This window comes from Plecotus auritus (genome assembly GCF_963455305.1).
Source record: "Plecotus auritus genome assembly, chromosome: 8".
NCBI lineage: Eukaryota > Metazoa > Chordata > Mammalia > Chiroptera > Vespertilionidae > Plecotus > Plecotus auritus.
Window position 1 is genome coordinate 58,569,471 of NC_137782.1, and position 26,936 is coordinate 58,596,406.

The 26,936-nt window shown below is 48.3% G+C and overlaps 1 protein-coding gene across 2 annotated transcripts; it reads right to left on the bottom strand.

Annotated features, from left to right (window-relative positions):
* Positions 1-1,446: 1,446 nt before the first annotated feature.
* LBP (lipopolysaccharide binding protein) lies at positions 1,447-26,167 on the bottom strand. 2 transcript variants are annotated; one of them, XM_080685374.1, is made up of 15 exons: positions 25,764-26,167; positions 23,932-24,046; positions 22,417-22,545; positions 16,562-16,717; positions 15,920-15,983; positions 14,353-14,416; positions 12,395-12,486; positions 11,675-11,851; positions 8,980-9,039; positions 8,282-8,449; positions 6,727-6,794; positions 6,148-6,190; positions 4,306-4,369; positions 3,445-3,521; positions 1,447-1,845 (listed from the first exon to the last, which is right to left on the bottom strand). In XM_080685374.1, the coding sequence occupies exons 1-15, from the start codon at positions 25,885-25,887 to the stop codon at positions 1,801-1,803; spliced, it is 1,446 nt and encodes a 481-aa protein (XP_080541500.1). In that variant the 5' UTR covers positions 25,888-26,167; the 3' UTR covers positions 1,447-1,800. The 2 variants fall into 2 exon arrangements, with proteins under 2 accessions (XP_080541500.1, XP_080541501.1); XM_080685375.1 differs by lacking the exons at positions 1,447-1,845; positions 3,445-3,521; positions 4,306-4,369 and adding an exon at positions 5,007-5,232 and having other exon boundaries at positions 25,764-26,038.
* Between the last annotated feature and the right edge of the window lie 769 nt (positions 26,168-26,936).

The following is a 26,936-nucleotide window of genomic DNA, read 5'->3' on the forward strand; positions in this document are numbered from 1 at the left end:
CCCAGAAGCTTGACATGAACCCATCACATCCCTAGTCACCCTGAAAGGAGGGGTCCCCGGCCACACTGGACACATGAGGACACCGAGGCTCAGCGAGGCCTTGCCAGGAGCCCAAAGCCAGTCCACCGGAATGAAGGCTGGCTCTTCCCGCCACGCCCGAGGCAATGCTCTTAAGAGCAGGGACTGGCACTGCGTCTAAGCTGCCTCTCCGTACCCCATGCTGAGCAACCCAGTGCCCACAAATGGGAGATGCTTGGTAAGCATGTCTGGCCAATACGTATTGAGTCCTCACTGTGGCTAAATAAATCCTTTTATACAGGTTACCTAACATCATCATTATCACAGCCTAGGAAGTAGCTACTGTTACTATCAGCCCTATTTCATGGATGAGGACCCAAGGGGAGAGGGACTGCCCAAGACCACATGGCTAGTACTGGAAGAAGCCCGAGCCCTTCCCCCATCCACCACAGGGATGGGTGCTGGTGGAGGACAAGTGAGCCAAAGGAGCTAGCGGGGAGGAGGGGCAGCCACGGCTCACCCTGCTGGCAGCTGGGCGCCAGCGCATCGTCCTATCTTGGACCGCCTCTGTCACACACAGGGTAAATCAGTCTATTCCCTGTGACTTACCTGCTAGCCAGCAGCGCCATCCATCTGCTCATGAGCACAATAAAAAAAAATACCAAACGATTCTTGTGATCCCCGGTCCTGGGTAACCAACTACACAGGTTGGAAGCGGCTCTTTAGTAAGTCTGATCCAAGTCTGGTTGTGCGATGATTAGAAACCAAGGCCTCTTCCTCCAGGCAGGGGGCTCATAAACAACAGTGGATGAGCTTTCTATTTGGGTGAGACCAAAACCCTAGGCGGTCAATTTCCTCCTGATTTACACCTGAGTCAATGGGGAAAGCAGTAGGAGGCTGAGTTTTTGCTCTGGGAGACCCATTGGCTCCGTGTCTGCAGCAGGCAAGAGGTGATGGGATTGGGAGGCATATATTAAAATGAGCCCACAGCCCTAACCGGTTTGGCTCAGTGGGTAGAGCATCAGCCTGCGGACTCAAGAGTCCCAGGTTCGATTCCGGTCAAGGGCATGTACCTTGGTTGTGGGCACATCCCCAGTAGGAGGTGTGCAGGATGCGACTGATCAATGTTTCTCTCTCACTGATGTTTCTAACTCTCTATCCCTCTCCTTCCTCTCTGTACAAAATCAATAAATTATATTTAAAATAAATAAATAAATAAATAAATAAAATGAGCCCACAAATTCTCCATAAACCAAGATGGACAAGCCCCTTAGGAGAGGGGGCACCAGTGCCAGGTCCAGGGCTGAGCAGGGAATCCCTTCTTCTCTCACTGAGGTTCCCCACAGCAGCGGTGGATGGGAGTGGGGAGTGTGGTCAGGGTCAAGCACTGGAGACCACAGATGGGACTGACCAGCCAAAGATCCCATGGGCAGTAGGGAGGACCAGGTGGTTCCTTCAGTGAATCGTTCAGTAAATATTTATTGAGGACCCACTACATGTCAGCACTGTGCACGGGGATCGGACAGTGAATAGAAAAGACGGTGCCTGCCCTTGACGATTGTACAGGCCAGTGAGGACGATGGCCCATCCTGGCGGAGGAAGTAAAGTCCGGTGTCGAAGAGGGCCTCCTGAGGAGGAGTGTGGGGCAGAGGCCAGGCAGACCTCGCCCCAGAGAGAACAGAGAAGTCTTCATCCTCCCAGAGTCTCCGGGATTAGCCTGCAGATCTGGAGATGCACCCTACTGACCCCGCTGTGGCCTCCGAGCCCTCTGTCTCCTCGCCCTCAACCTCTCAGGTACTGGACGTTGGCGCCTAAGAACAGGAAGTCCTAGGAGAGACAAGACAGAACAGGATGGCAAACGCATCCTCTGCTTCAAAAAGATGCTTCTCCCATTTAAAAGGAGGCCCACGTCTGTGGAAACACAAGCTCTGCCAGAAACCAGGTCAGTACATAAATCGCCAGTGTGCCTCCGTCCCCAAGGTCTCCACAAAGCACAGCTTTGCCAGCGACCTTCTCTGAGCGGCGATTAATCTGCCATTTCCCAAGCTGCTGCTTCCGGGAAGGCCTCATAACTGTCCTCTGTGTCACCTAAATGTTCTCTCCTTGGCAAATAATACAACATGTGAGCGGCCGGGGTCTCTGCTCCCACTTCCTCGTAGGTTTCCATCACCCAAAGGGGCAGGGATTCTGCACTCAAGGCAAAGTCCTAGTCTTTCCCACAGTGAGACATCCCCTGCCTTTGGGTGTCAAACGAATGGACAGGATGGAGCTCAAAATTCTAATGAATGAGATAGCACATAATACATCTTCCGATGACTTCCCACGTGCCACACTGAGCTAGACACTTTCGTACTTGGCCTGGTACTGTCCCAGGAGCCCAGTAGGCTAGGGGCTACACCCATTTTACAGAGGAGAAAACTGGGGCCAGCTGCATGAATTGTCTCTCAGTCTTTGCTTGGAACATCCATCTGCCTGACTCCTTGTAAACTCCCAACCGAAGTTGGGTGTTGAGTAGCTCAGCGCCCAAAAGACTTCTGGAAATTTGACTTTCAAATATATCAGATGGCCAGTGTTTCAACCTTCCTGACCACGCCGCTGCCCTTCACTCTCTTCGTAGTGGTGTTTGCTGGATGTTGATGCTGTGCCAGGCACAACGCAGCATCTCCTTCAGTGCTCACCATCCCACCTTACAGATGCTGTCCTAGAAAGACACCCCGGACTGTGAGGCACAGATGGACCATAAAATCCTCGATCAGAGCAGTGGAGAGAATAGTGAAGAATTAGATATATTCCTTGGTCCTAAAATAGTTAAGTAAATTATGGTCCATCTGATGGATGAGGCAGTACTTAATACTGGGTGGGGCGTGGGGGACTAGATTGCAACAGAAAGAAAAAAAGAAAAAAACATGTATGAGCACTAGCAATCCAACTATTCAAAACACAATTTTTTCAAACGCTTAGCAAAATAAAAAATACTGAAGGAAGTATATTAAAATTCAAACGGTGGGTGTATGTGGGGGTAATGGGCCTATGAGAGGGAGCACACCTAACACATATTTATAATAAAGCTCTTCCACTTAAGAATTTAGAAGAAAGTTCAAAAAGCTACAAATGGCTTTTAGAACTTGGCCTGATGGCATATCTAGGCTTACAGTATTTAAAAATGAGCTGTGGTTGCGGCCGCCCCAGGTCACTCACGGTGAGGGGGAGAAGGCAGTTTAGCACTGACCGTGTCACTACCTCCCGCTCCCATAGGAGTGAGTGCCACTTTGGAAGGACAGGTGGATGGCTCCGTGGCATGTAGCATCCCACCCCAGTCCAGGCCTTCCCAGCTGCAGGGCTGGGCTGGGCCTCACCCGCTGAGCTTTGGCCTCTGAACCTGGAACGCTAAACAGCCCCCTCCCCAAACCCCCTGAGCCCACTCACCTTGTGGATCTGGAGAACAGGGTCGTAGAGCTGAATACGTTTCAGCAGAGGAAGGGGGAAGCCTAATGCCAATTTAGCTGGAGGTTGAGGCACAACATTGAGAGAAATTTGTTAATAGCAATTATAGACAAAGAATTTTTTTTAAAAAAAAGGCCTCTGTGCAAACTCTATACACCGCACAGTCTCGTTTAATTATCACCAAAGACTGTGAAGTAGATATGATTATTATTCTCATTTTGCAGATAAGGAAATTGAGCCACAGAGTGGCCAAGAAACTTGTCCTTGCTCACACAGCTAGAAAGGGGTCAAATGGGGATTTAAACCCAGGAAGCCCGAGCTTGCCGCCACGAGGCTATTTGAAAAGAGTGGTAGGCATGGGGCGGGATGCACCCATGAAAAGAAGCTGTGGGCATCTGCCCTCCACCCCCATCTTGCTTCCTATTGCAGCCAAGTGAAACAGGGCTTAGGTCTTTATGAACCTCAATGTTTAAAGGGTGTTGGCAACTGAATCAGAAATGTGAATTTAGAGGGGGGCTGCCTTGTGCTCTCTATATTAACTTGGTCTTTAGTCTTTCCCTTGCCACTTCAGGGGGGCACTTTTGTGAGTCTCTTCTCTAGAAGGAGTTTCCTGTGCTCTGAATTGTTGCCCCAGTCCCCAGCCTTCCTTAAGCCCTGGAGAGAGATGAGGTAGACTTCAACACTCCCATTGCAAAGACAGGCCCCTGAGGCTCATAGGGAAGTGACTCGCCCAAGGCCTCATAGCCTGCAGGAGAACCCTGTTTCCCAACTCCAAGTCCAGTTCTCTTTCCCCCAAAAAGCAGTGTCCACTCTTGACTTGGAGAAATCCATAGTGATACTTACCATTGACCTCCGAGTAGAGAGTGTTGAGAATGTAGTAGTTGAGCAGCGCCTCTAACAGCTCCACCTGGTGGAGAACAGGAGAATGGCACATGTGGCCACTGTTCACCTGATCACAGCATTCTCCACCTGCAGAGAACACTGACCACGTGCGCCATATTGCCCACCAATAAACCTCCACACAGCCACCCTGGAGGTGAGAGGGTGCGGTGTGTGCTGACATGGCAAAAGACTTGGAAAAAGCAAATTTCAGATAGATACCTACGTCAAGATGTACACTTATATGTGTGCAAAAAGAGAAAAATGTTGGAAGACTATACACCCAACCATCTTTCCTCTAGGAAGAACATCAAAGTTTGGCTTAGCCTTGTCTTAAATATTCAAAAAAAAAATTTTTACAGTGAGAATGTTTTCCTGAATTACTTTGTGTAATAAACAAAATTTAAGATACACAAGTTTTAACATTCACTATGTGCCAGGTGTAGGACTCAGAGCATTACATATATCTGCTTCAGTCTTTACAATAACCCCTTTAAGTTGACACCAATGTCCCCATTTCATGGATAAGAAAACTGAGACCATCAGAATGAAAGTGGCTTGATAGACACTGGGCTGCAGGGTCAGAATTTGAATCCAAATTTATCTGATTCTATAGTTCTGGCTTTTTTTTTAAAATCACATGTTCCAAAAACTTAATACTTTTTTGTGAACCTTTACATATGTTTTATTTTATAGAACATTTTGCATGCCATGCCCAGATACAATATTAGTGTGTCATTATCCACTTTATTCTCTGAAAGGAATCGTTCTTTGGGGTCCCTGTGCACAGTGTCTCTCCACACTTTATGTGTTTATTTCCTCTTCGGAAGTACTTAAGGGAAAGTCTGGGAGAGGAGAACAAGGTGAGCGTGGTCAGAGGAGGTCAGTGTCCTTGGGGCGGTGAAGAGGAAAACAACCAGTACAAGTTCAAGTCGTCCCATCTCCTCCTCGGCAGCTGCCATCACCCCACCTTCTCTCTTTTCAGAAATTCCCCCATGATTGCTTCAGCCCACACCAATCTTCCCATTCTCTTTCCTCCTTTAATAGGGGGCTATTTCACCACCTTTTTCTCTTGGTGGACATCATCTCTTCGTTTTGTCTGCCCAGCAATTAATTTCTCTTGTTTTAATACAAGTCCCTATTTTCCTCCGGGGAACCCCCTTTCCAATTTCAGTCCATACTGTTGGGGATTGAAAATTCTGGCTTCAGGAAACCCAGCCTTGGCTGACTGGCCTTGTCATATGTCTGGCCATAGTGATTGGCTAAAGAATGGGCACATGGCTAGGGTTGAGAGCTAGCACAGGGATTTTGTTTTTTTAATGAAACCACAGGAAATTTAGGGTTTTTCACCAATGGGAATAACCTGCCTGAGAATAAAGCCAACACTGATAAAAGGAAACAGAGAGTTGGATATTCTTGATGCATTAATTTGAGCACCTGGGTCCAGCTATGCATGGAATCTCTAGCTTTAGTAGTATTCATTGTCTTTGTTTTGTTGTTGTTTTTTAATCACATGATTCTGTATAGTCCTCTCATATGCCTAAGACATTTTTAGTTGGCTTTCTATTCCTTGCAGTTTAAAAAAATTGTTCCAATAGGAGATTTAATTATATATTGTCTTACATTGGGATGTAGCTTTTGCTTTGCCCTAGGTTTTATGTCCTTGAGAGCTTCTGTACTTTTCTAGGGCAGAGAACAGCTCTTCTCCTTTTTTCTCTTCTACTCTTGGGCACCATAACATTGCTTGGTAAACACTCTGAATTAATCAATACCCCAATCATTTGATAAACAAAAACAATAACTTACATTGAATAGTCCAACTTTAGATTCTTTCAGTTCCACTTGTACCCTACAATAGATCAGAAATGATTCAGAGATGTGGGTATTATGCCCATGGGATACCTAAGCCATGTGGCGTTCCCTGGAAAGAAGGAGGCACTGGCTTGAGAAGGCACATGACCAAGGGTGGGGTAGGGGCAGGAGTGAAAAATATGATTAACTAAAAACAATGATATAACCTTATTGGAAAGACTCAAAGAAGGGAGGTGGGTAGTGTAAAAGAGCTCAATCTTTATCACTTCAGGAAGTCAATATAGCCAATGTCTAAAATTCATAGATTAAGAAAAAGCAGTATTAATACATTCTGTAGAAGATTGGAAGTAATGGGTCTTAGGTGGAAAGGAAGTTGGTGGAAGCAGGGCCAGTGGGGCTAAAGAATTTGGCTAACTGGGGCAAGATTTAAGTTTCCCTCTTGAATGTTGGGCCCCTATTATTGACAGGAGGATCTGGTCACATCCCCACTTCCAGTTACAGAGAATCAGCGAATGCCAGCCAGACGGAGCAAGCCTGGTTGAGCGCCCCCATGTGGGTGGGAGGCTGACTTACTTTTCTGGCTTCAGGAACCCAGTGATCTTGCTGGTGTTGAAGGTCAACGTGGCCGAGAGGTTAGTGGTCTGGAGATTCCAGGGGAAGGAAACAGGTCTGAGTGAGGGAAGCTGTCATGTACTATGAGGACGAGCTGTCTTCTCTAAATAAACAGGTCAATGAATTAAAGCAGGAACTCATCTAGTAGACTATAGACTCCCAGAAGGTTCATTGTAGGTGCTGGATGTTTGAACTTGAACTTGAATATTTTTACTTGAAATTGTTGACGGTGAAAACAAGTAAACTTTGAACAGACTACTGAGAGCAAGTGTAGAGTGCCTGTTCCTGGAGATCTCTAAAGAGCTCATTTCTAGCTATCTCAGGACTAAGGTTCAGCCCTAGGAATAACAGTAATCATGATAGTAATAATAGATTATATTTTCATTTAAAATATATTGATGACAAAAATTTTCATAACAATATCAAATTGTAGATATAGCATTTGGGTGCAATTACCCTTCCAGAAATTTGTCTTGTTGGGTTTCAAACCTAAAAGAAAAGAACAAAATTCTCCGCCCAGTGAGCAAGAGTCCCAAAAGGCTCAGAACCCCTTCTCTAGAAGACAGGGTCCACTGGGAAGGGAGGAACTCTCTCAGTGTTTAACTCAGAGGGAATGTAATCCAGGGACTTGGTTATACAAGTGATGGAATTGCTGAAAAGCCAAAAAATAAATAAATACAGAGTTGAAGTGGCAACTCAGGGATTAGCAGAGGCAGGAAGCTACTTCCACCTCAAGACCAGAAGAACAGGGAGAGCTGGGGTTGTGGGAGCCACTGTGGCGGAGACGCCACTCCCCCGTCTCTGTCCTAGACAAAGAGAGGAGAAAATACTCTGCTTCTTCCTTCCTCCTGCCCTCCATTCTCTTGATAGTGCCTTCGATTGGCTGACCTAGCTGGATGTCAGAGTGCTGCCAGGGATCCTGGGAAATGTAGTCTTCAGGGATCAGCTATAGGTGCAGAGCAAACAGGTCAAAGACCCCTATATTGTCCTTCCCACAGTAGCTTAGACCCACTTGGTGGGAGATAAATACATTAAACAAATAAACCTGCAAACAGCTGCATAAGTATATTCATAGTAAATGTAATGAAGTAAAATAATAGGTGCTACAAGAGAAAAATGACAAGGAGCCTAAGGTGCATTGGGGTAAGAGCAATCAAGAAAGGCCTCTTTGAGCCCTAGCTGGTTTGCTCAGTGGATAGAGCATCGGCCTGCGAACTGAAAGGTCGCAGGTTCAATTCTGGTCAAGGGCACATGCCTGGGTTGTGGGTTCGATCCCCAGTGGGGGACTTGCAGGAGGCAGCCAATCCATGATTCTCATCATGGATGTTTCTATCTCTCCCTCTCCCTTCCTCTCTGAAATCAATAAAAATATGTTAAAAAAAAAAAAAGAAAGAAAGAAAGAAAGGCCTCTTTGAGGAAGTGATAGTCAAGTTGAAATCTGAAGGAATTGGACTGGTAGTGAGTGGGGGGAAAGCACACGGAGAAAAGGAACAGCATTTACAAAAGCAAACCTTACCACGCCAAGCTGGAAGATAAGCTCCCTGGCAGAGTTAGGCAGGAGCACAAAGCCCTCAATCTCCATCTGGGGGGCCAAGGACAGGTTCCCAGGGCTGAAGTTCAGGACGGGGGCAGAGACCACTCTTCCCTGGAGCTCCAAGTTCATGTTGGGGTAGCGTTTGGCTAACTGGGGGCAGAATGGGGAGATTATGTCAAGAGAAGGAAACATGTGGGTTTGCTGGGAGAGCCTGGAGGGAGACAGATAACTCTGAGCATGCTTTCTGGTGGACTTTATTCCCATAAAATGCTCCGTGCCTTTTTCTCTTATCGGTGTCATAGGACACCTTTCCATGAACACAGAGAGTGGTCATTATCATGGCAAAACCTTACAGACAACTTGATGCCCAGTAGGGTTAGATCAGTGACAGCACCCAAGCATTGTATTCCGTTGTGCTTGGATCATGATGGCATTCCTTGGGATTCTCAGATGGCACCAGTAAGGCTGGGCAACCTGTGATCCCAGGAGACCCAGGGCTCAGGCCAGTGCTATTGGGGCTTTGAAAGGAAGAAAGTCCCAAAGCCTGCAGCACTCTGGCCTTCACTGAGGGGCTCATTGCTCATTTTCTGACTCTTGGTCAAGCTGAGAGGAGCCTGGGGGTTTTAAAGAGAGACCCCTGAAGGCTGGCCTGCACCACCAAGGGCCAAGGGAAGCCTTACCTGGGGGACAAAGGCACGGAAGGACTTGGTGGTCAGTCGGATGTTGGAGGTCGGTGGAACCTGCAGTGAAGAGATGCAAAGAAGTATTAGGGTGCTTCTTCCAGAACTGAAGGTCTAAACAGAGAGGGAGAGGTGGTGGATGTTTCGGACTGGAACTTCTCGAATGCCCAGGGTTACCATGGCAGTGACAAGATGCCTGTCCTTCAGTCAACAGGGGTACATGAGACCATGGGTACTCTATGCTCTCCTTGGGATACAGGAGACATGCAGGACCCACTCAGAGGGTTCATGACAGTGAGATTTGCACACAGACCTAGGTTTGGCTCCTGGCCTTGTCACAATGTGGTCTCAGGCCACTCCCTTCACCTCTCTGAGCTTCAACTTCCTCACCTGTGAAATACTATCTAATAAAAGAGTAATATGCAAATTAATCATCACCCCGCTACACCCACAAGCCACACCCACCAGCCAATCAGGAGTGAATATGCAAATAAACCCAACCAAGATGGCTACAGCCACAGAGAGCAGGAGGGAGGCTTGGGTTTCTGCCTGCCCTTGCCGGCCTAGGCCTCCAGTCAAGGCTACAAAGTTTCAATGATAGAAGATACATAAATCCAAACAGAAATGGCGGCAGCCACAGAGCTGGAAAGAGCAGGAGGCTAGGGTTGCCCGTGGCGATGGAGGAAGCCAAGCTTCTGCAGCCCTGGCCGGCCCAGGCCTCCACTCAATGCTACAAAGTTTCAATTATAGAAGATACATAAATCCCAACAGAAATGGCTGCCACCACAGAGCAAGCAGAAGGCTTGGCTCCGCTCCAGGCTACAAAGTTTCAATTGTAGAAGATAAATAACCCCCAGATACCAGGGCCTCCACTTGGGTCGCCAGGGGGCATGGCCGGCCTGCAAACCACCACAGGCCCCTCACCCAGGCCGCCCCATGCCCCAAGGGAGCCCCCACCCTGGTCCAGAACACCCTTCAGGGCAAACCAGCTGGCCCCCACCCGTGCACCAAGCCTCTATCCTATCTAATAAAAGAGTAATATGCAGATTGACCATCATTCCAACACACAAGATGGCTGCACCCATGTGGTCAAAGATCCTGCCCCCATGTGGACACAAGATGGCCACCACAAGATGGCCAGCAAGGGAGGGCAGTTGGGAGGGACCAGGCCTGCAAGAGAGGGCAGTTGTGGGCAATCAGGCCAGCAGGAGAGGGCAGTTGGGAGGGACCAGGCCTCAAGGGAGGGCAGTTGTGGGCGATCAAGCCTGCAGGGGAGGCAGTTAGGGGTGACCAAGCCGGCAGAGGAGGGAAGTTGGGGGCAACCAGGCCTGCAGGGAAAGGCAGTTGGGAGGGACCCAGGCCTGCAGGGGAGGGCAGTTAGGGGTGAACAGGCCTGCAGGGGAGGGCAGTTGGGGGGGACCCAGGCCTGCAGGGGAGAGCAGTTGGGGGGGACCAGACCTGCAGGGGAGGGCAGTTAGGGGAAAACAGGCTGGCAGGGGAGCAGTTAGGCATCAATCAGGCTGTCAGGGGAGTAGTTAGGGGGTAATCAGGCGGGCAGGCAGAAGCAGTTAGGGGCAATCAGGAAGGCAGGCAGGCAAGCAGTTGGGAGCCAGCAGTCCTGGATTGTGAGAGGGATGTCCGACTGCCTGTTTAGGCCCAATCCCACCAGGATCGGGCTTATACGGGCAGTCAGACATCTCTCGAGGGGTCTCAGATTGGAGAGGGTGCAGGCTGGGCTGAGGGACACTGGGTCTCTAGTTGGTTAATAATAGTCCCCACCTATCATGGCATTGCGAGGGTTCCATGAAATGGGGGGGTACAACACATCTGGCACAAGGCCTAGCATATAGTGAGCACTCGATAAAACACAGTTATGTGAAACCATCTGCAAGAGAAAGGACTGCAGCACCAGTGGGATGGGTGAGTCAGATGTGATGATGGAGGAAAAGTCATTCCAGTCATTCACCAGGTGGTCCCTGATTTATCACCAGGGAAACTGGATCATCCAAATGGGACCACCTTGTGTTTCCCCACCATCCTGACATTGTTCACAGGCTACAAGAGCTACTAGAAATAACCTTCTGAAACCCAGAAATATGAAAGACGTGATCCACTGTAAAATTTAGTATCCCTTATACAAAGCCACATTTGAGAAAGTTTTTTTAGAGGTAAGTGCTTTGTTTAGTGTGTCATGAACTTTGTTTCTTCTTTTTACCATGAATCACTAAATCATGTTCCTTTTTACTTTGGCTACAAGGAAGCTCCCAGACAGATATTTATGGGTCCAGTGTCTTCCTAATTGTGCTTTATTTTAAACTTGGTCTTTATTTACTATTCTATGTAACTTTATGCATTTCATTCTCTAAAATCTTTTTTTAAAAACACACAAACTATCAGAATGAGAGAAATTATGAATTAGAATAACAGATCTAGACTGAGGGAAGGAGGAGAGAATAAAATATGGGCAAGCAAACCACAAAGTCTTCCATGATTGTTATAAGAAAGAACTTTGATTTTGAGCTTCCTGGCAGCCAAAGTGAAAAGGGAAATTGTACTAACATATTTTTCCTGGTCCCGGTCTTTTTTCTTAGTCATAATTTATTACTTCACTGATGTAAATCATGCAGAAAGGAAAGAAGGAAGGGAAGCCAGTTTACACCATCATTTGTAAGCATTATTCTGTCACCAGCCTTACCACATCCTCTGTGATGGAGAAGTTCAGGTACCCTGCCTCATGATATACCAGGCTGGCTGTGTTGAAGACATAATCAGAGATGGCAAAGTAGACCATTTGGGTGTGTTCCTCAGGAAGGCTCATGCCAGGAGCAAGGAAAGGAACTGGGGAGCGATGATCACGGTTAAAAATTTCAGCCTGGAGAGAGAAAATAAGGTCCATTTGAATTTTCAACGTTTACCTCAGGCGGGACTTCTGAGCTAGGTAGTCACCTATACAGGTTGATGGGGGGGGGCGGGGGGCCAGGGAAGCAACTGGCTAGAGACACTGCCTGAAACTCCACCATTAAAGACGGTTTCCTTTGGGTCTTTCCTTTCCTGAAGTGTTGCATGTCCAGATTCCCTTAACGAAATACCCACCAGCTTTGGTGTATTAACCCACAAGACCTACTGGCCGGACCTTCTGTTGGACCTCGTCTGCATGGTGGGCAAGGTGAAGCAGAGGAAGGGGAGGGACGGGAGCTACAGGCCTAGGAGTTTTCAGACACTTGTGAGAGGAGCCTGGCTCTGGGAACAGTCCCCACCACTCCAGATTGCCCCGCCCCCAACACAGCTGGAACCACAGGGAGATGAGGACAGAGCTGAACCAGGCGGCCAGGAGGCTTCAGGAAAGAGCTGATCCTGAGGGACAAATGCCTCGCTGATGCAGGATCCACCCAAGCCCCTGCTCCAGGACCCTCACCTTCAACATCACGTCCAGCATTTGGGCTGCTGCCCGAGGGGCCTCCATTAAGCTGTAATCAATGTCAGCGAGACTGTCAATCTCTGTTGTGACTGTGAACCAGGGGAGGGGCAGAATTAGGAGCCAGACAAGGAGAAGGGGTGAGGGCTCTGACTGACCTACACTCCGGTGACTTTCTTCAGAGCCCCCTGCCCCTCTGCCTCCAGACCCTCCACCCAGCCCAGCCCAGGGTAAAGAGCTGCTTCATAAGAAAGAGACCAGCTGGGTCCTTTTGTCCTACTAGTGTATTAGCCATGGGGGGAGGGGTGTGCTCTGCCTGAGCTTGAGTGGGTTCCAGGGACACAAGCACGTGTGCGTGCGCGCGCGCACACACACACACACGCACACACATGCACACACACACCCTGAGGGTGAGAGGAGTACAGGTCTGGCAGCCCATTCACACCAGGAGCTTCATGCCAAGGAAGCTACACAATGAGGAGAATTCTCTAACCAAGGGTATGGCTCCCCAAGTTTACAACTGAGGGGAAACTGGCCTCCTATCAACACAAACCAGTTAGTCAGCATGTCCACAAGGCTCAGACTCTGCCCGCTAACGCCCTGGAGGAACAGGGGATCTATATCTCACACAGGGTTGTCTGTGCCCGCCTGGGCCTCCACTGGAGGGCGATGTCCACAAGTGAGCATAGGGGCCATGCTATCAGAGGACACCTCAGGCTATTTGTCCGGGAGTAAACCACAAACTTTACATGTGCGTCCTGGACGCAGGGTCTCCACTTCTGAGGACTGTTCTACGATACACTCACATGTGCAGGCAAGGAGGTTGGGCGAGGTGGCTCCTTCCCCATATTGGCAATAGCAAAGGAGGGCACCAAGCCTGCATGCCCAGAGTCTGGGGACTTAATAAATAAATGAAGACACAGCCATAGGAGGGACTGCTACACAGCTATTAAAATGAGTTCTGTTACAACTTCATTGGAAAGCTGTTTGGCAGGATCTGATGGTGTTAAACTATGCATACCAGGTGAGCCTGCAATTTCACTCCTAGTGTAACCCAAAGACATGCGTTTTATGAGCTAGAATATTCATAGCAGTGCTATACATAACGGTTTAAAACTGAAACTACCCAAATGACCTTCAACAGTAGAGGGACAAATAAATGGAAGGACTTTGACTCAGTGGAATACTACACAGCAAGGAGAATGAATGAGCTCACTGTATGCAACAATATGGGTCAAATTCATTTTAAGGTTGAACAAAGAAAGCCTTTGCTTTTGATAAAAGACTTTAAGTCCTGCAAGGCTCCATCCATGGACAAAATGCAAACTAACCTTTGCTGGTAGAAGTTGGGGTAGTGGTTACCCTTGAGCGGGGGTAGTGACAGAAGGAGACCCGGGAGGGCAATCATATTCTGTATATTGATCTGGGAGCTGGTATATATGTGCTCAGTTTGTGAAAATTCTTCAAGCTGCTCACTTATAATGGGAGCACTTTTCTCTAAGTATTAACTTCCACAAAGAGATTTTTTAAAATGAGATCAATTTATATGCACTGATATAGAAAGATCTTCAACATATACAAGTTACACAAGGACAATGTCTATCCTGTATACATTAATATTACTCACAATTATGTATATGCATCTATATTCATGAACAAAGGAATATATATAAATGTAAGTTAATATGCACATGTATATGTATATGTATATGTATATGTATATGTATATGTATATGTATATGTATATGTATATGTATATTTGTATATATAAAGAAAATATGGAAGAGGATACACCCAACACAGAGGTTACCTCCTGGAAGAAAATTTGAGGAGAAAAAGGGACTTTTAATTTTTACTTTCTATACTTCTGTCCCACTTAAGATTTTGTAAGATACATATGTGCTCTTATGAGAATTAATAGAAATAAACTGTCCGGTGTGTGTGTGGGGGCACCCTACCTGGAAGAGTTTGGAGATAAGGCTGTAGGTCAGAGGCCACCGATTTCTGGATCATTTCGCAAACCTGAAAGAATGGGAGAGAAAGCCTGGGTGAGTTCCCTGGCTTTGGGCCAGTGCTGTGCTAATTGCTTTAGTCACATTTCACATATTTGCTCATTGATCGTTGATTTTATAAAAACGTATAAGTACTTATTATGTGCCAGGCACTGAACAGACAGAAATAATCAGAGACATTTAGGTCCCTACATGGACCCCAACAGGGACCAATCAGACCTTCCAAAGTCGATCCCAGGGCTGGACATCTGAGTTAGGGAGTCACCTACACAGCCTGATGAGGGGACATTGGCCGGAGGCCCTGCCCTGAGCTCCACCATTACAGACAGTTCTTTTGAGCGGCCCTGGACTCCCGGAATTTAGAGGGGAATAGCAGGACTAGATAGTACGTAGATCTAGCCATCCAAATAAGTGCATATTTAAAGTAGATACTTCCAAATGTCATCACTTAACAGGTTGGCTGGATTGGTCATTGTTCCCTGTTTCCTCTGACTCATTACCACATGGCAGTGAGGTGCTGGAGAAGCAGATTGGCATGTTTCCCAAACTCACCTAGACCCCAGGACTCCAGAAGAAGAAAAGGCACAGAACGCAGCTTGCCACGCCAATCTGTGGGGATGCCTGCTATTCCGATTCAACCACCAGGGGGCACTCAGAGCCAAAGCAGACCTTGGGCCCAGGTGCAGGGATGTAAGTGTGTGTGTGTATTTTCCTCTTTCCTCCTACATTACTTTCTCCCTCCCCAGGCACACACTGCTACAGACACAGCTCCAGGCGTATGATACCTCTGAAATGGGAGTGAAACGTTTTTGTTTTGGCCAGAGATATAAAAATTTGGAGATTTCACATAATTTTTTAAATGGGAAAAACTGACACCATCGCTGCCTTCCCACCCAAGGCAGGTGCTCGTGTGCTTGCCCAGGTAGGAACCGGCTTCTCACCTGGTTCACACGCTCCTGAAGCTTCCTGCCAGGTTGCTGCAGGCATCTAAGTGCTGCTTTTCCTTTTGGCCTTTGTGGGGCAGTGGGGGCCAGGGAGCAAGACCAAGCAGAGGGTGGAGCGGGAGTCTGCTTGGCCCCTGCTTCTCACCCTTGGCCAAGCATCTAACCATTCTCTGCTTTATAGGAAGACTCAGAGTCCAGAGTCCTACGTGTTGGCCCAGCTTACCCACCAACTCTGCAACCTGCGGCAGGTGATTTGTTCTCTCTGCGCCTTGGGTCCACGTATGACTTGAGCCCAGCCCTTGCGTGGCTCTGACATTCTTTTTTCTATTTTATTTTTTATTGATTCCAGAGAGGAAGGTAGAGGGAGGGAGAGATAGAAGCATCAATGATGAGAGAGAATCATTGATTGGCTGCCTCCTGCACGCCCCCCCCCCCTCCCGCCAACAGGAGATTGAGCTCGCAACCCAGGCATGTGCCCTTGGCCGGAATTGAACCCGGGACCCTTCAGTCTGCAGGCCGACACTCTATCCACTGAGCCAAACCGGCTAGGGCAGCTCTGACATTCTTACCTTGCTCTCCAGTATTTTTCGGAATTTGGACTCGATCTGGTTGTGGAAGAGATTCAGCAGCCACCTGGGGAATGGAGCACAGGGCATGGTCAGCTGTGTGCCACTGAACACAGTGTCGGCAGGGCAGCCAGGAAAGCCAGGCCCTGGCCTCCGGCAGGCCGGTTCCTAAAGGAGCCCTCCCTGCCCCAGTGTGGTACCTGCTGTGTCCCAGAGTCCCAGCTCCCAGCACACTCACTGATTCAGGGCATCTGGCATCCCAGCCCCTGCTGTGCCCCAAGCAAATTCCGTAGATTTGGGGGAGGGGCTCAAGAATCCACATTTCCCTAGTCAAGGACAGGCCACTCAAAGACACTTGCCCAAGGGCTTGTATGTTTTTCATAAACTCTCCTTTGGCCAGAAGCCCTGGTGTTCCTCCAACAGCCCAATTTTATTTGCATGAGGTAGTTCCTGAAAACTTCTGGTGGAAATGGCTCACCAGTACTCCTGGCTTGAATCTGCGTCTGTTAATCTGTTCATCTCAGCCGTGTTGGGCTCAGGCATTATGCCTGGACCTTTGTGCTTGTCAGAGGCCAGGTCGCTGGCTGGCTGGACCTCGGGCTGCAGCCAGGGGTCAAGCTGGCCACTGCTCCTTTGGTGACCTACCCCAAATCTCCCGACATGTCCACCTCCACATCACGGATGTGGGTGCTGCAGCTGGAGGTAGTGACCGTGGGCCTCCCTGAGGGCTCGCTGCCCAGGACCAGGTTGACGGAAATGGTGATGCCCTTGACGCACATGTCAAAGGAGCCGTGTAGCCTCCTGGAAGAGATGAGAGAAGAATGGTGGATTCCTAGGCTAGATCAGCCACTATTTAGGGGGAAATCAGAAGCTCAGTTCTCACCCCAAAATAAGTGGAACTGGAGCAAAAATTTAATTACAAAAAATTTTACAAATATTTATTACAAAGCAAAGATGTATTACAAAGAAGTCCATAAAAGATCTATAACAAGCATGTCAAACTCGCAACCCGTAGGCCACATGCCTTGTTTATTTGGCCCGTGTTAGCCTTTGAGTTTGACATGCTTGATCTATAAGAAAGCCTGGGTTCGCTTGTTTATAGTCAGGGATGGGCAAAGGCTCTCAGAAGCCACTAAGGAAATGGTCATACACTTGCCAGCACAGAAAATTAAAACTTCAGTGAACAAAAAATGCCACAGGCAAAGTAAAAACACACAAAACTGCATCATGAGTGAGCCAGAGCTAATTTCCTTAGCACATGAGCTCATTTCCTTAATACACAAAGAACAAGCTTATACTAATTAATAAGGAAAGGACAAACCAACCAAAAAGAAAAGAGAGATCAAAGATGTGAACAGGAAGTTTGACTGCAAATAAGCATGTGAAAGTTATTAAAAATAAAAATCACAGTGATGCCAGCTTCCACCTATCAGATTGATGAAACTTTTGAAGTTTTAACCGCCGGTGCTTGTGAAGGTATGGGCCACAGAAGCCCCAGGCGCTATGTCTGGGTGAACACCTCTGGAATACAAATTTGTGGGATCCCTCCTAATTACACACACATCTTTGGCCCAGTAACCTGACTTCTAAGCCTTTACTCTGTGGCTCTTCTGGCCAAGATATATGTGGGGGGCAGCTCACTGAAGTGTCATGAGTAATAGTAAAAAAAAGAGAAAACCACCTATAGGTCAACTATATGGGAAGGTTCAGTGAGTTGTGGGCATCAATGCTATGCAGCCTTTAAAAAGCATAAGGCCAGGGAGAAACCAAGATGGCGGCATAGGTAAATACCTGAACTGCTGCCTCACACAACAATTTCAAAACTAAACTAAACGACAAAACAGACATCATCCAGAACCACAGGAAGGCTGGCTGAGTGGAAATTCTACAACTAGAAGGAAAGAGAAAAGCACACTGAGACTCACAGGAGCTGCGGAAGGCAGAGGTATGGAGGCGTGAGTGCGTGTGCAGCGAGGGCTGGCAACTGAGTACATGGCTGGCTTTCTCAATCCGGAGGGAGACAAAAGCTCCCGACTGCTCTGAACTCCAGTTCTGGGCAAGACTCTGGGGGCCCAGACTCATACAGGGAGAAACTAGAGCCAGGGGTGGGCAAACTTTTTGACTCGAGGGCCACAATGGGTTCTTAAACTGGACCGGAGGGCCGGAACAAAAGCATGGATGGAGTGTTTGTGTGAACTAATATAAATTCAAAGTAAAGGAGCGGAGGGGAGACCAAGAGAACCGGATAGAACAGCCGGATCCGGCCCATGGGCCATAGTTTGCCCACGGCTGAACTAGACTGTCTGGCAGCGGGAGGAACTCGAGGGCGGCTTTCTCTCAGAGGTGCCTACAGCGATTACCACGGGACACTGAGACCCAGGGGCCTCTTAGGGCAGGGCTGACCGTTAGCCATTGCTGCTTGCTCCACCCTGAGACTCCGCCCCATCCAAGCTGAGCACAGATGCTTTTGCATATGAATGGCCTGGTCCTTTGAATTCTAAAGTTACCTAACAAACTGCAGCTGAGTCAGAGAGAACCAGAACATCCAAAAGAAGGCCAAAGGCCCCGCAGCAGCTTGCACTGCTTCACAGCTGGGCCTCATCTGGGCACCTCCAAACCCCAAACCAAGAAGAGGAATCTGCAGATCTCTCCGTAGCTCCTGCTGGGTGGCCTCAGGCAGAGGCTAAATTAGCACCTCCTTGGAGATGCAAGAGCCAGTGTACCCAGGGGTCAGAGTAGGACCATCCAGATTACAATTCCTCAGATCCAAAAGGGACACACTCAGGGGGCAGACTCAGTGAGCACCAAAGCCCCACTGAAGCAAATCTTGTCTCATAAGGGTATCTCCAGCACAGAAGTTCTCCCATCATAGACACAGCTGATCCTCACAGCCAATTGGCCTGGAGGTCAATTCCCCCCAGTGATTCCAACTTTCTTTGTTAAGAGAGGCAAAAAGAAAGAGTAATAAATTGTAACTATCATTTCAACATGTAATCAATCTAAAAATTATTAATGAGGTTTCTTGTGTTCTTTTTTGTACTAAAATCTTCAAATCTGGGGTTTCACACAATTGTCCCAGCCACTTTTCAAGTCCTCAGTAATGGCATGTGGCAGAAGCTGCTACACAGACAGTGCAGGTCTAAAGGCTTAACTAATCAAGGCTTAACTACAACAAGACTGTGCACACAGCCCACAAAGGGGTGCACTATGAATGTCCACCTCAGGTAACTGGGGAGGCTGAGCCACTGGGCCCTATAGGACACCTAGCACACAAAGCCACTCTATCAACTCAGGGAAGCAGCCAAAATGTGGAGACAAAGAAACAGGTCACAAATGAAAGAAATGGAGGAAAGCAAATGACTGGATATAGAGTTCAAAACCAAGTTATAAGGTTTTTCAAGAATTTCCTAGAAAAGGCTGATAAATTTAGTGAGACCCTTGAGGATATGAAAAAGGACCAACTAGAAATTAAGTATACACTGACTGAAATAAAAAATAATATACAGAGATCCAACAGCAGACTAGAGGATCGCAAGAATCAAGTAAAAGATTTGAAACACAAAGAAGCAAAAAACACCCAACTGGAAAAGCAAAAAGAAAAAAGAATCCAAAAATATGAAGATAGTGTAAGGAGCCTCTGGGACAACTTCAAGCATACCAACATCTGAATTATGGGGGTGCCAGGAGAAGAGAGAGAGCAAGATACTGAAAACCTATTTGAAGAAATAATGACAGAAAACTTCCCCCACCTGGTGAAAGAAATAGACTTACAAGTCCAGGAAGCACACAGAACCCCAAACAAAAGGAATACAAAGAGGACCACACCAAGACACATCATAATTAAAATGCCAAGGGCAAAAGACAAAAAGAAAATATTAAAAGCAGCAAGAGAAAAACAGTTAGTTACCTACAAGGGAGTACCCATATGATTGTCAGCTGATTTCTCAACAGAAACTATGCAGGCCAGAAGGGAGTGGCAAGAAATATTCAAAGTGATGAATAGCAGGAACCTACAACCAAGATTACTCTACCCAGCAAAGCTTTCATTCAGAATTGAAGGTCAGATAAAGAGTTTCACAGATAAGAAAAAGCTAAAGGAGTTCATCACCACCAAACCAGTATTATATGAAATGCTGAAAGGTATTCTTTAAGAAGAGGAAGAAGAAGAAAAAGGTAAAGATAAAAATTATGAACAACAAATACATGTCTATCAACAAGTGAATCTAAAAATCAAGTGAATAAAAAACCTGAGGAACAGAATAAACTGGTGAATATAATAGAACCAGGGGCATAGAAAGGGAGTGGACTGATAATTCTCAGGGGGAAAAAGGGGTATGGGGGTGTAGGAAGAGACTGGACCAAAATCGTACACCTATGGATGAGGACAGTGGGGGTGGGGTGTAAGGGCAGAGGGTGGGGTGGGATCCGGGTGGAGGAGAGCTATGGGGGGAAAAAAGAGGAACAATTATAATAATCTGAACAATAAAGATTTATTTAAAAAAATAAATAGAATAAGGCCAGCCCTGGCTGGTGTGGGTCAGTTGATTGGATCATTGTCCCATAAATGAAAAGGTCCAGTGTTCGATTCTCGGTCAGGGCACATACCTAAGTTGCATGTATGGGAGACAACCAGTCCATGTTTCTCTCTCACATCAATGTTTCTCCCCTCTTCCTCTCTCTCTAAAATCAATGAACATATCCTCGGATGAGGAATTTTTTTAAAAAGGCCAAAGGTAGTCTATCTATACAATGGGCTATTACTCATCCATACAAATAGATAAAGTCCTGATGTATGCTATAATGTGATGAATCTCAAAAATATGATGCTAAGTGAAAGCAGCCAGACACAAAATGTCACATATTGTATGATTCCATCTATATGAAATGTCCAGAATAGGCAAATCCATAGACAGAAGGCAGGCTGGTGGTTACCTGAGGGTAGAGGAGGGGAAAATGAGGAGTGACTGATTAATGGATATGAGGTTATGTCTTGATGTAACTAAATGTTTTAGAACGAGACACAGGTGGTGGTTGTACCAACGCCACTGACTTATATACTTTGAAATGGTTAATGTTATATTCTGTGAATTTCACCTCAATAAAAATAATACATTGGAAAAGAGGTTAAAAAAAATGAGGTAGATCTTCATATGCTCCTATGAAGAGATCTTGAAGAATATACTTCAGTGAAAAAAGCCAGGGTGGAAGAGGTGTGGTCTGATTTTTTTCATATATATATATATATATATCCTATTTATGCACATTCCCTCAATTCCAATATATATTGAGCATCTTGCTAAAGCATTGTTGTCCAACAGAAATATAATGTGAGCCACATTGATCATTAAAATTTCCTAGTAGCCATGTTAAGAAAGGCAAAAAGAAAGAGTAATTAATTGTAACTATCATTCCAACATGTAATCAATCTAAAAATTATTAATGAGGTTTCTTGTGTTCTTTTTTGTACTAAAATCTTCAAATCTGGGGTTTCACACAGTTGTCCCAACCACTTTCCAAGTCCTCAGTAACGGCATGTGGCAGAAGCTGCTACACAGACAGTGCAGGTCTAAAGTGGAAATACGGTCAGGTGCCCCAGAAGAGATTGGACAGCCCTCTTTTAGGGGGTGAATTGTGCCCTGCCCCCAGCCCATAGGTAGAGGGTCTAAACCTCAGTACTTCAGAATGTGACTGTACTGGAGACAGAGCCTTAAAGGGGTGATTAAGTTAAAGCGAGCACACTAGGATGGGCCCTAATCCAGTCTGACAGGTGTCCTTGTGAGAAGAGGAGTTAGGACATACGCAGAGACACCCGGGTGCATGCACAGAGGGGTGACCATGTGAGGACTCACAGAGGGGCGGCCATCTGCAAGCCAAGGAGAGGACTCAGAAGAAACTAGATCTTCTGACACCTTCATCTTGGACCCCTAGCCTCCAGACATGTGAGAAAAATAAAATTCTGCTGCTTCAACTGGGAGTCTGGGATATTTCGTAATGGGAGACAAACCCACCTTCCATCCAAGGACCCTGGAGGTTCAAAGTGCCTGGGGAGCCTCCCTTGACCAATGGCAAATGGGAAGACATGTCACCTATCTGCGTTGGGGTAACTCAAAGGGGTGATCCATCCACACTATCCCCAGAGGGTCTCAGGAGTGTCTTCCTTCCCTTCCTGCCTCACTTCCCCCAGCCCCTATGGGTGCTTCCTTAGGTCATTTCCCAGATAAAGTACTTTCACTTGAAGCCTTGGGGTCTGCTGTTGGGGGAAGCAAACCAAGAAAACACAGTATTATCTCACTTAGCTCATGGGCAACCCCATCAGGGAGGCAGAAGATGGGAAGAGATTGGTCCAAGAGCCAGGACTTGGAACCGGGGGGGTGGGGGTCTCTGGCCTTGGACTCCCTCCATCCACCACGTGGCCTTCTGATGAGTGAGGAACTCCTTGGATCCGAGAAGAATGGGACCAAGGCCAAGGGTTCGAGAGCCTGGGAGTCGGGCAAACTTACAGGAATGACTTGCGCACCTTCCACTTGCCCTGGACCCGGATGGAGGAGTCGGAGATGGACAGGCTCAGGCCCTGGCCAGGAAGGGGTGTCAAAGCAGAGCTTAGCAGCTCACAGCTGTGGATGTTCAGGCTGAGGAGAGAGACACGGAGGGCAGCATCAGCCCTGGCAGGGGCCTTGATCTCGCCTTTTACCTTTCCCCAGGGGGGACTGGACCAGCAGGGCTGCTTCAGGCAGGTGTCTGGTTACCCCCACTTACCAAGTGCCTGCTGTGTGCCCCACACCAACCACACAGCCACGCAAGCACCTTGCATCCATTGTGTCACTTAGCCTCACAGAGGGGTCAGGACTATTCTCATTCCCTTTTCACAGAAGAGGAAATAGAAACTCATAGAAGAGAGGCATTTGCCCAAAGTCACACACTCAGGATCAGAGCCTACAAATCTCATGAATCTGGGTGGGATCTGAGTACGGCCCATGGACACACCCCTCTGGGTTTGCACCTCCTTCCCCCTGCCATCCCCTCCCTTAACACATTCGGGTGTGTGTGCGTGGGGAGTGGGGCAGGGAGTGGGGATCAGATTCAGGGAAGGCCAAGGGCAGCTGGAGTAAAGATGCCCAAAGGGCTGAGGGCAGCAAACCAAGATGACACACTGTTGTGGGCCATCAGTGGGAAAAGAATGGCCAAGTTCCATTTTATTTGCCTGGCAATGAGTAGGTGCTCAATAAACTCTTGCTGATGGACTGAATAAAAGAAGGAAGGAAGGAAACAATGGTTGTGAGCAGGGAGGGAGTGATGAGCTGTGGGCTCAATTCCCCTCCTTTCATTGTCTGCCCCTCAAACACTGTCTCATGCCCTTTTTTTTTTTTTTTTAGCATCAGTTGCTCATCTATATATATAAAAGACTAATATGCAAAGTGTTCCCTCAGGAGTTTGACCACTCGCTATGACATGCGCTGACCATCAGGGCGTGGCACAGAAGGAAGGAAGGCCCAAGCTGGCAGCCGGAGGCCCCAGTTGGCCCTGATCGCCAGCCAAGCCTAGGGACCCTACCCATGCATGAATTTCAGGCACCGGGCCTCTAGTATATAATAATCCTTTGAAGACTCAGCTCAAATGCCACCTCCTCTGGGAAGCCTTCCTTGACTCTTCCAGATGTCCAAACCTCAGCTCTAACCCTTGGGCTACTGTATCTAAAGTTTAAGGTCTATCTTCCCTTCCAGGGGGTCAGACTGGAGCCTGGGTTATTATTACCCACAGGAGGTAGCAGTGTCATCCCCATTTCACAGGTAAGGAAACTGAGGCTCAGGTCCACAGTCAGGATGTCTTCATTTATATTTGTTTCATGAGCAAATAGAGGAGCCAGTTCCCTCCCTGAACTTCCTTCTGAACTCGGTGAGAAACTATGCCACTGTCTGTCCCAGAGGGGTCCTGACCCAATCCTTGGGCTCTCCCGCCCTCTCCAGGCTCCCACCCCTGCCCAGCCGGCTCGGGCTCCCAGCAGAAGGGAGCCCCACCTGTGGAACTCGTAGTGCCCACGTCCAACATGTTTGATCTTGAAGTCCCCAGTGAAGTCGGGCAGCATGATGCTGCGCAGCTCGCTCTGCAGGGCCACCAGCCCCTCCTTGGCCACTGCAGAAAGGAAGGAGCTGAGAGTCAGCCTAGTCGACCTGCCTCCCTCCCCTCCAATCCCTTCAGAGGCTCCCACCACCTAGGGAGAGATGCCGACTTCCTTACTAACGCTCATTCCAGTGACGGGTTATTGAGCCCTTCTGCAAACCAGGTGGCTTGAGAAACACTCAGGCTATCACGGCATTACATGGGTTACATGCCCATTTTGTGGATGAGGAAACAGAATGCCTGTGTCAGCAACTCCAAGAGGGGAGAAGGGCTGTGTGCTTGTGTGGGTGGTTCTCGTTCCTTCATGGCATCTAGCCTGAGTAGAAGAAACTGTCAGGATCTTAGGGAGAGAATCCAGGCTTTGGCATCTTTCTGGCTGGGTGAGCTTGAACAATTCCTCAGCCTTCACTTTCTCCATCTGTCAAAATGCAGTGAGCATACTTTCCTCCTTGGGGTGAGCGAGGATGAAAGGAAACCCCCGCAGAGCACACAGGGGCTGGGAGGATCAAAAGCACCCCTGGCGTGGTGCCTGGCACACAGCAGGCCTCAGCAATGCCGGGAACAGCGAGGCGGGTTATATAGTAAAAAGACTGGAAGGACAAAAAAGTCCAACGCCAGAGAACAGGTTAAATAAACATGGCACATTCACACGCGGAAAGGGACAAAGGCAAATTTTGCTTGATTTAGGGTTTCAGTATAAACAGGACCTTCTGTTTGTTCTGAAATATGAGGGAGCCAGGATTCTGCCCTCAGGGAGGACATGCCTACACCGCTGACCAAGGGTCTGCCTCTTTTCAATGTGCATTCCTCCCTTGACAAAAGCATGTGCTGGTCCCTGTGCAGAGTGCTACCTTGCCTCTGGCTAATTCCCACTTACCTTTTCTACCTCCCCTCCTCAGGAAGACTTCCCTGACTTCCTTCTCTGCTCCCAGCCAGTCTGGGGTCCCAACAACCTTGCTTGAGGGAATGTTATTACCCCATTTAATAGATAAGGCAATCGAGGCTCCATGAATAAGGAGCTTCCTTTGATCAGTTCTGCGGGGAGCAGTGTATAAATACCCCAGATCCCTTGCCCCATGGATGAATGAATTCTGATGCGTTGTTTTGGCATCTTTTAAAAAATACTTCTACTTTTTTGCCCATTCTTTCAATGGAGGTATAAAATATGTAAAGTACCCAAAGGGCACTAATCGTAAGGGATTGCCAGGTAATTTTAAAGCTTCGATACACACCTGTAACCACCACCCCAGCTGAGAGGCAGGCAGCACCTTCCCAGCACCCTGCAGGCTCCCTCCTACCCCTCTGGGTCTCCACTGGCCAGAGGTAACCACCGTTCTGACTTCTAGTTTTCAGGCACGTATCTTCAAATTTTACCAAGAGTTTCCCCAGTGGAATTGTTGCAGTCCCTGGGTGGGAGCTGGTTTAATAACACCCCCCTCCTGCCCTCTGCCTTCACCCATCTTTCGTTGCCTCTCCCCTATGGTGTGTCCTGAAATCAACTACTTGCACCCAAATCCTTGTGTCTGTTGTCTGGCGAGAACCCAGCTAAGACAAGTAAGTGCCTGAGCGACTCAGCGGTTGGGTGATGAGGCCAGAGTTCGAGCCAGGGCCGCCTGGCCAGGAAGGCCGCATGGCCGGAGGAAGAGCGCCCTGTCTGTGCACTGCCAAACCCAGAGCAACCTGGTGCCGAGCAGGTCAGCCAGTCCAGCTCTCAGCCATCGCTCCTTACCATACTGCAGGCCCTGGTCGGTGATCCTGGCGACCAGGCCCGGGTTGGCCCCCGGGGCCCCTGGGGAGGACGCGAGCAGCAGCCCCAGCAGCAGAGAGGGCAGGACCCTGGCTGGGGCCCCCATCCTGGAGTTCTGGTGGATGGGCAGGACTGCGCAAGTGCTGGCGGGGCCCAGCTTCCTTAAGTAGCTGCTGCGCTGGCTGAGGCAGCTCCCGGGTGGGGACAGGTTCCTGGAATCAGGACCGGACGGGGAGGCACAGGGCCTGCAACCTGCTTGCGACACAGCTGGGCTCACGGGTCATACTTAGATGCCGGTTGCTGCTGCCCCAGGGTCAGAGGTAGGTCGGCCTGGCCCCAGGTGACAATATCTGTCCACCCTGCCCACACAAAGACCCATGTTCATTGCTGGGAAGGCCCGGGTTTACACACCAGGGGACTGACCCTCAGAGAGGCCTGGTCACATGCTCAAGATCCCACACCCAGGAAAGGGCAGAGCTGGGAGTCTAAGTCAGTCTGGCACCTCCAGATTCTCTCTTCTTTGTACTCCACTCTGTTTGTTTAAGAAAGAATCATCCCCACCCCCACCCCACCGTGGGGAAACAGGCTTTCTCCAACCTTGGTGGTAGTAACATTTCAGGAAGGTCACAACGGCAAATCAGTGAACACCTGCAGGCCCAGCCACCTGACCCAGAACTAAGTCAGCGTACCAACGTGTCGCTGCTCCAAGTGCCCATTGCTGCGCTGTGTGAAACAGGCAAGGAGGAGGGGACCCGACCTAAAGCGTCCCACAAAGGGCATTGGTGACGTTAACGACGAGACAGCCATTGAAAGCGAGGCTGCAGCAATCAGTGTACTTCCTGATAAGGAAAGAGGGCCATGAGGGGTCAGTTTCTAATGGCACCGTATGGTGAGGTTCTGTTTCTTTGATCTATTTCCATGTTTGCCAATCAGGAAAATCCTTAGCAAGGAGTTATAAGAGATTGTCTCTGGTTGGATGGGCAGGATTATAGGTATTAAAAAAAATCCTTTTGCCCTGGCTGGTGTGCTAAGTGGTTAGACTTAGAGCATCAGTCCATGCACTAAAGGGTCTTGGGTTTGATTCCCATTCAAGGGCATGTACCTGGGTTGCAGGGTTGATCCCTGGTCAGGGCGCATGCAGGAGGCAACCAATTG

Coding starts and splice junctions, on each gene's coding strand:
- LBP (XM_080685374.1), bottom strand. CDS start 25,887: ATGGGGGCCCCAGCCAGGGTCCTGCCCTCTCTGCTGCTGGGGCTGCTG. Junction 24,047..25,763: donor CGACCAGGGCCTGCAGTATG/GTAAGGAGCGAT, acceptor TCCTTTCTGCAG/TGGCCAAGGAGGGGCTGGTG. Junction 9,040..11,674: donor TCTCCATCACAGAGGATGTG/GTAAGGCTGGTG, acceptor TCTTCACTGCAG/GTTCCACCGACCTCCAACAT.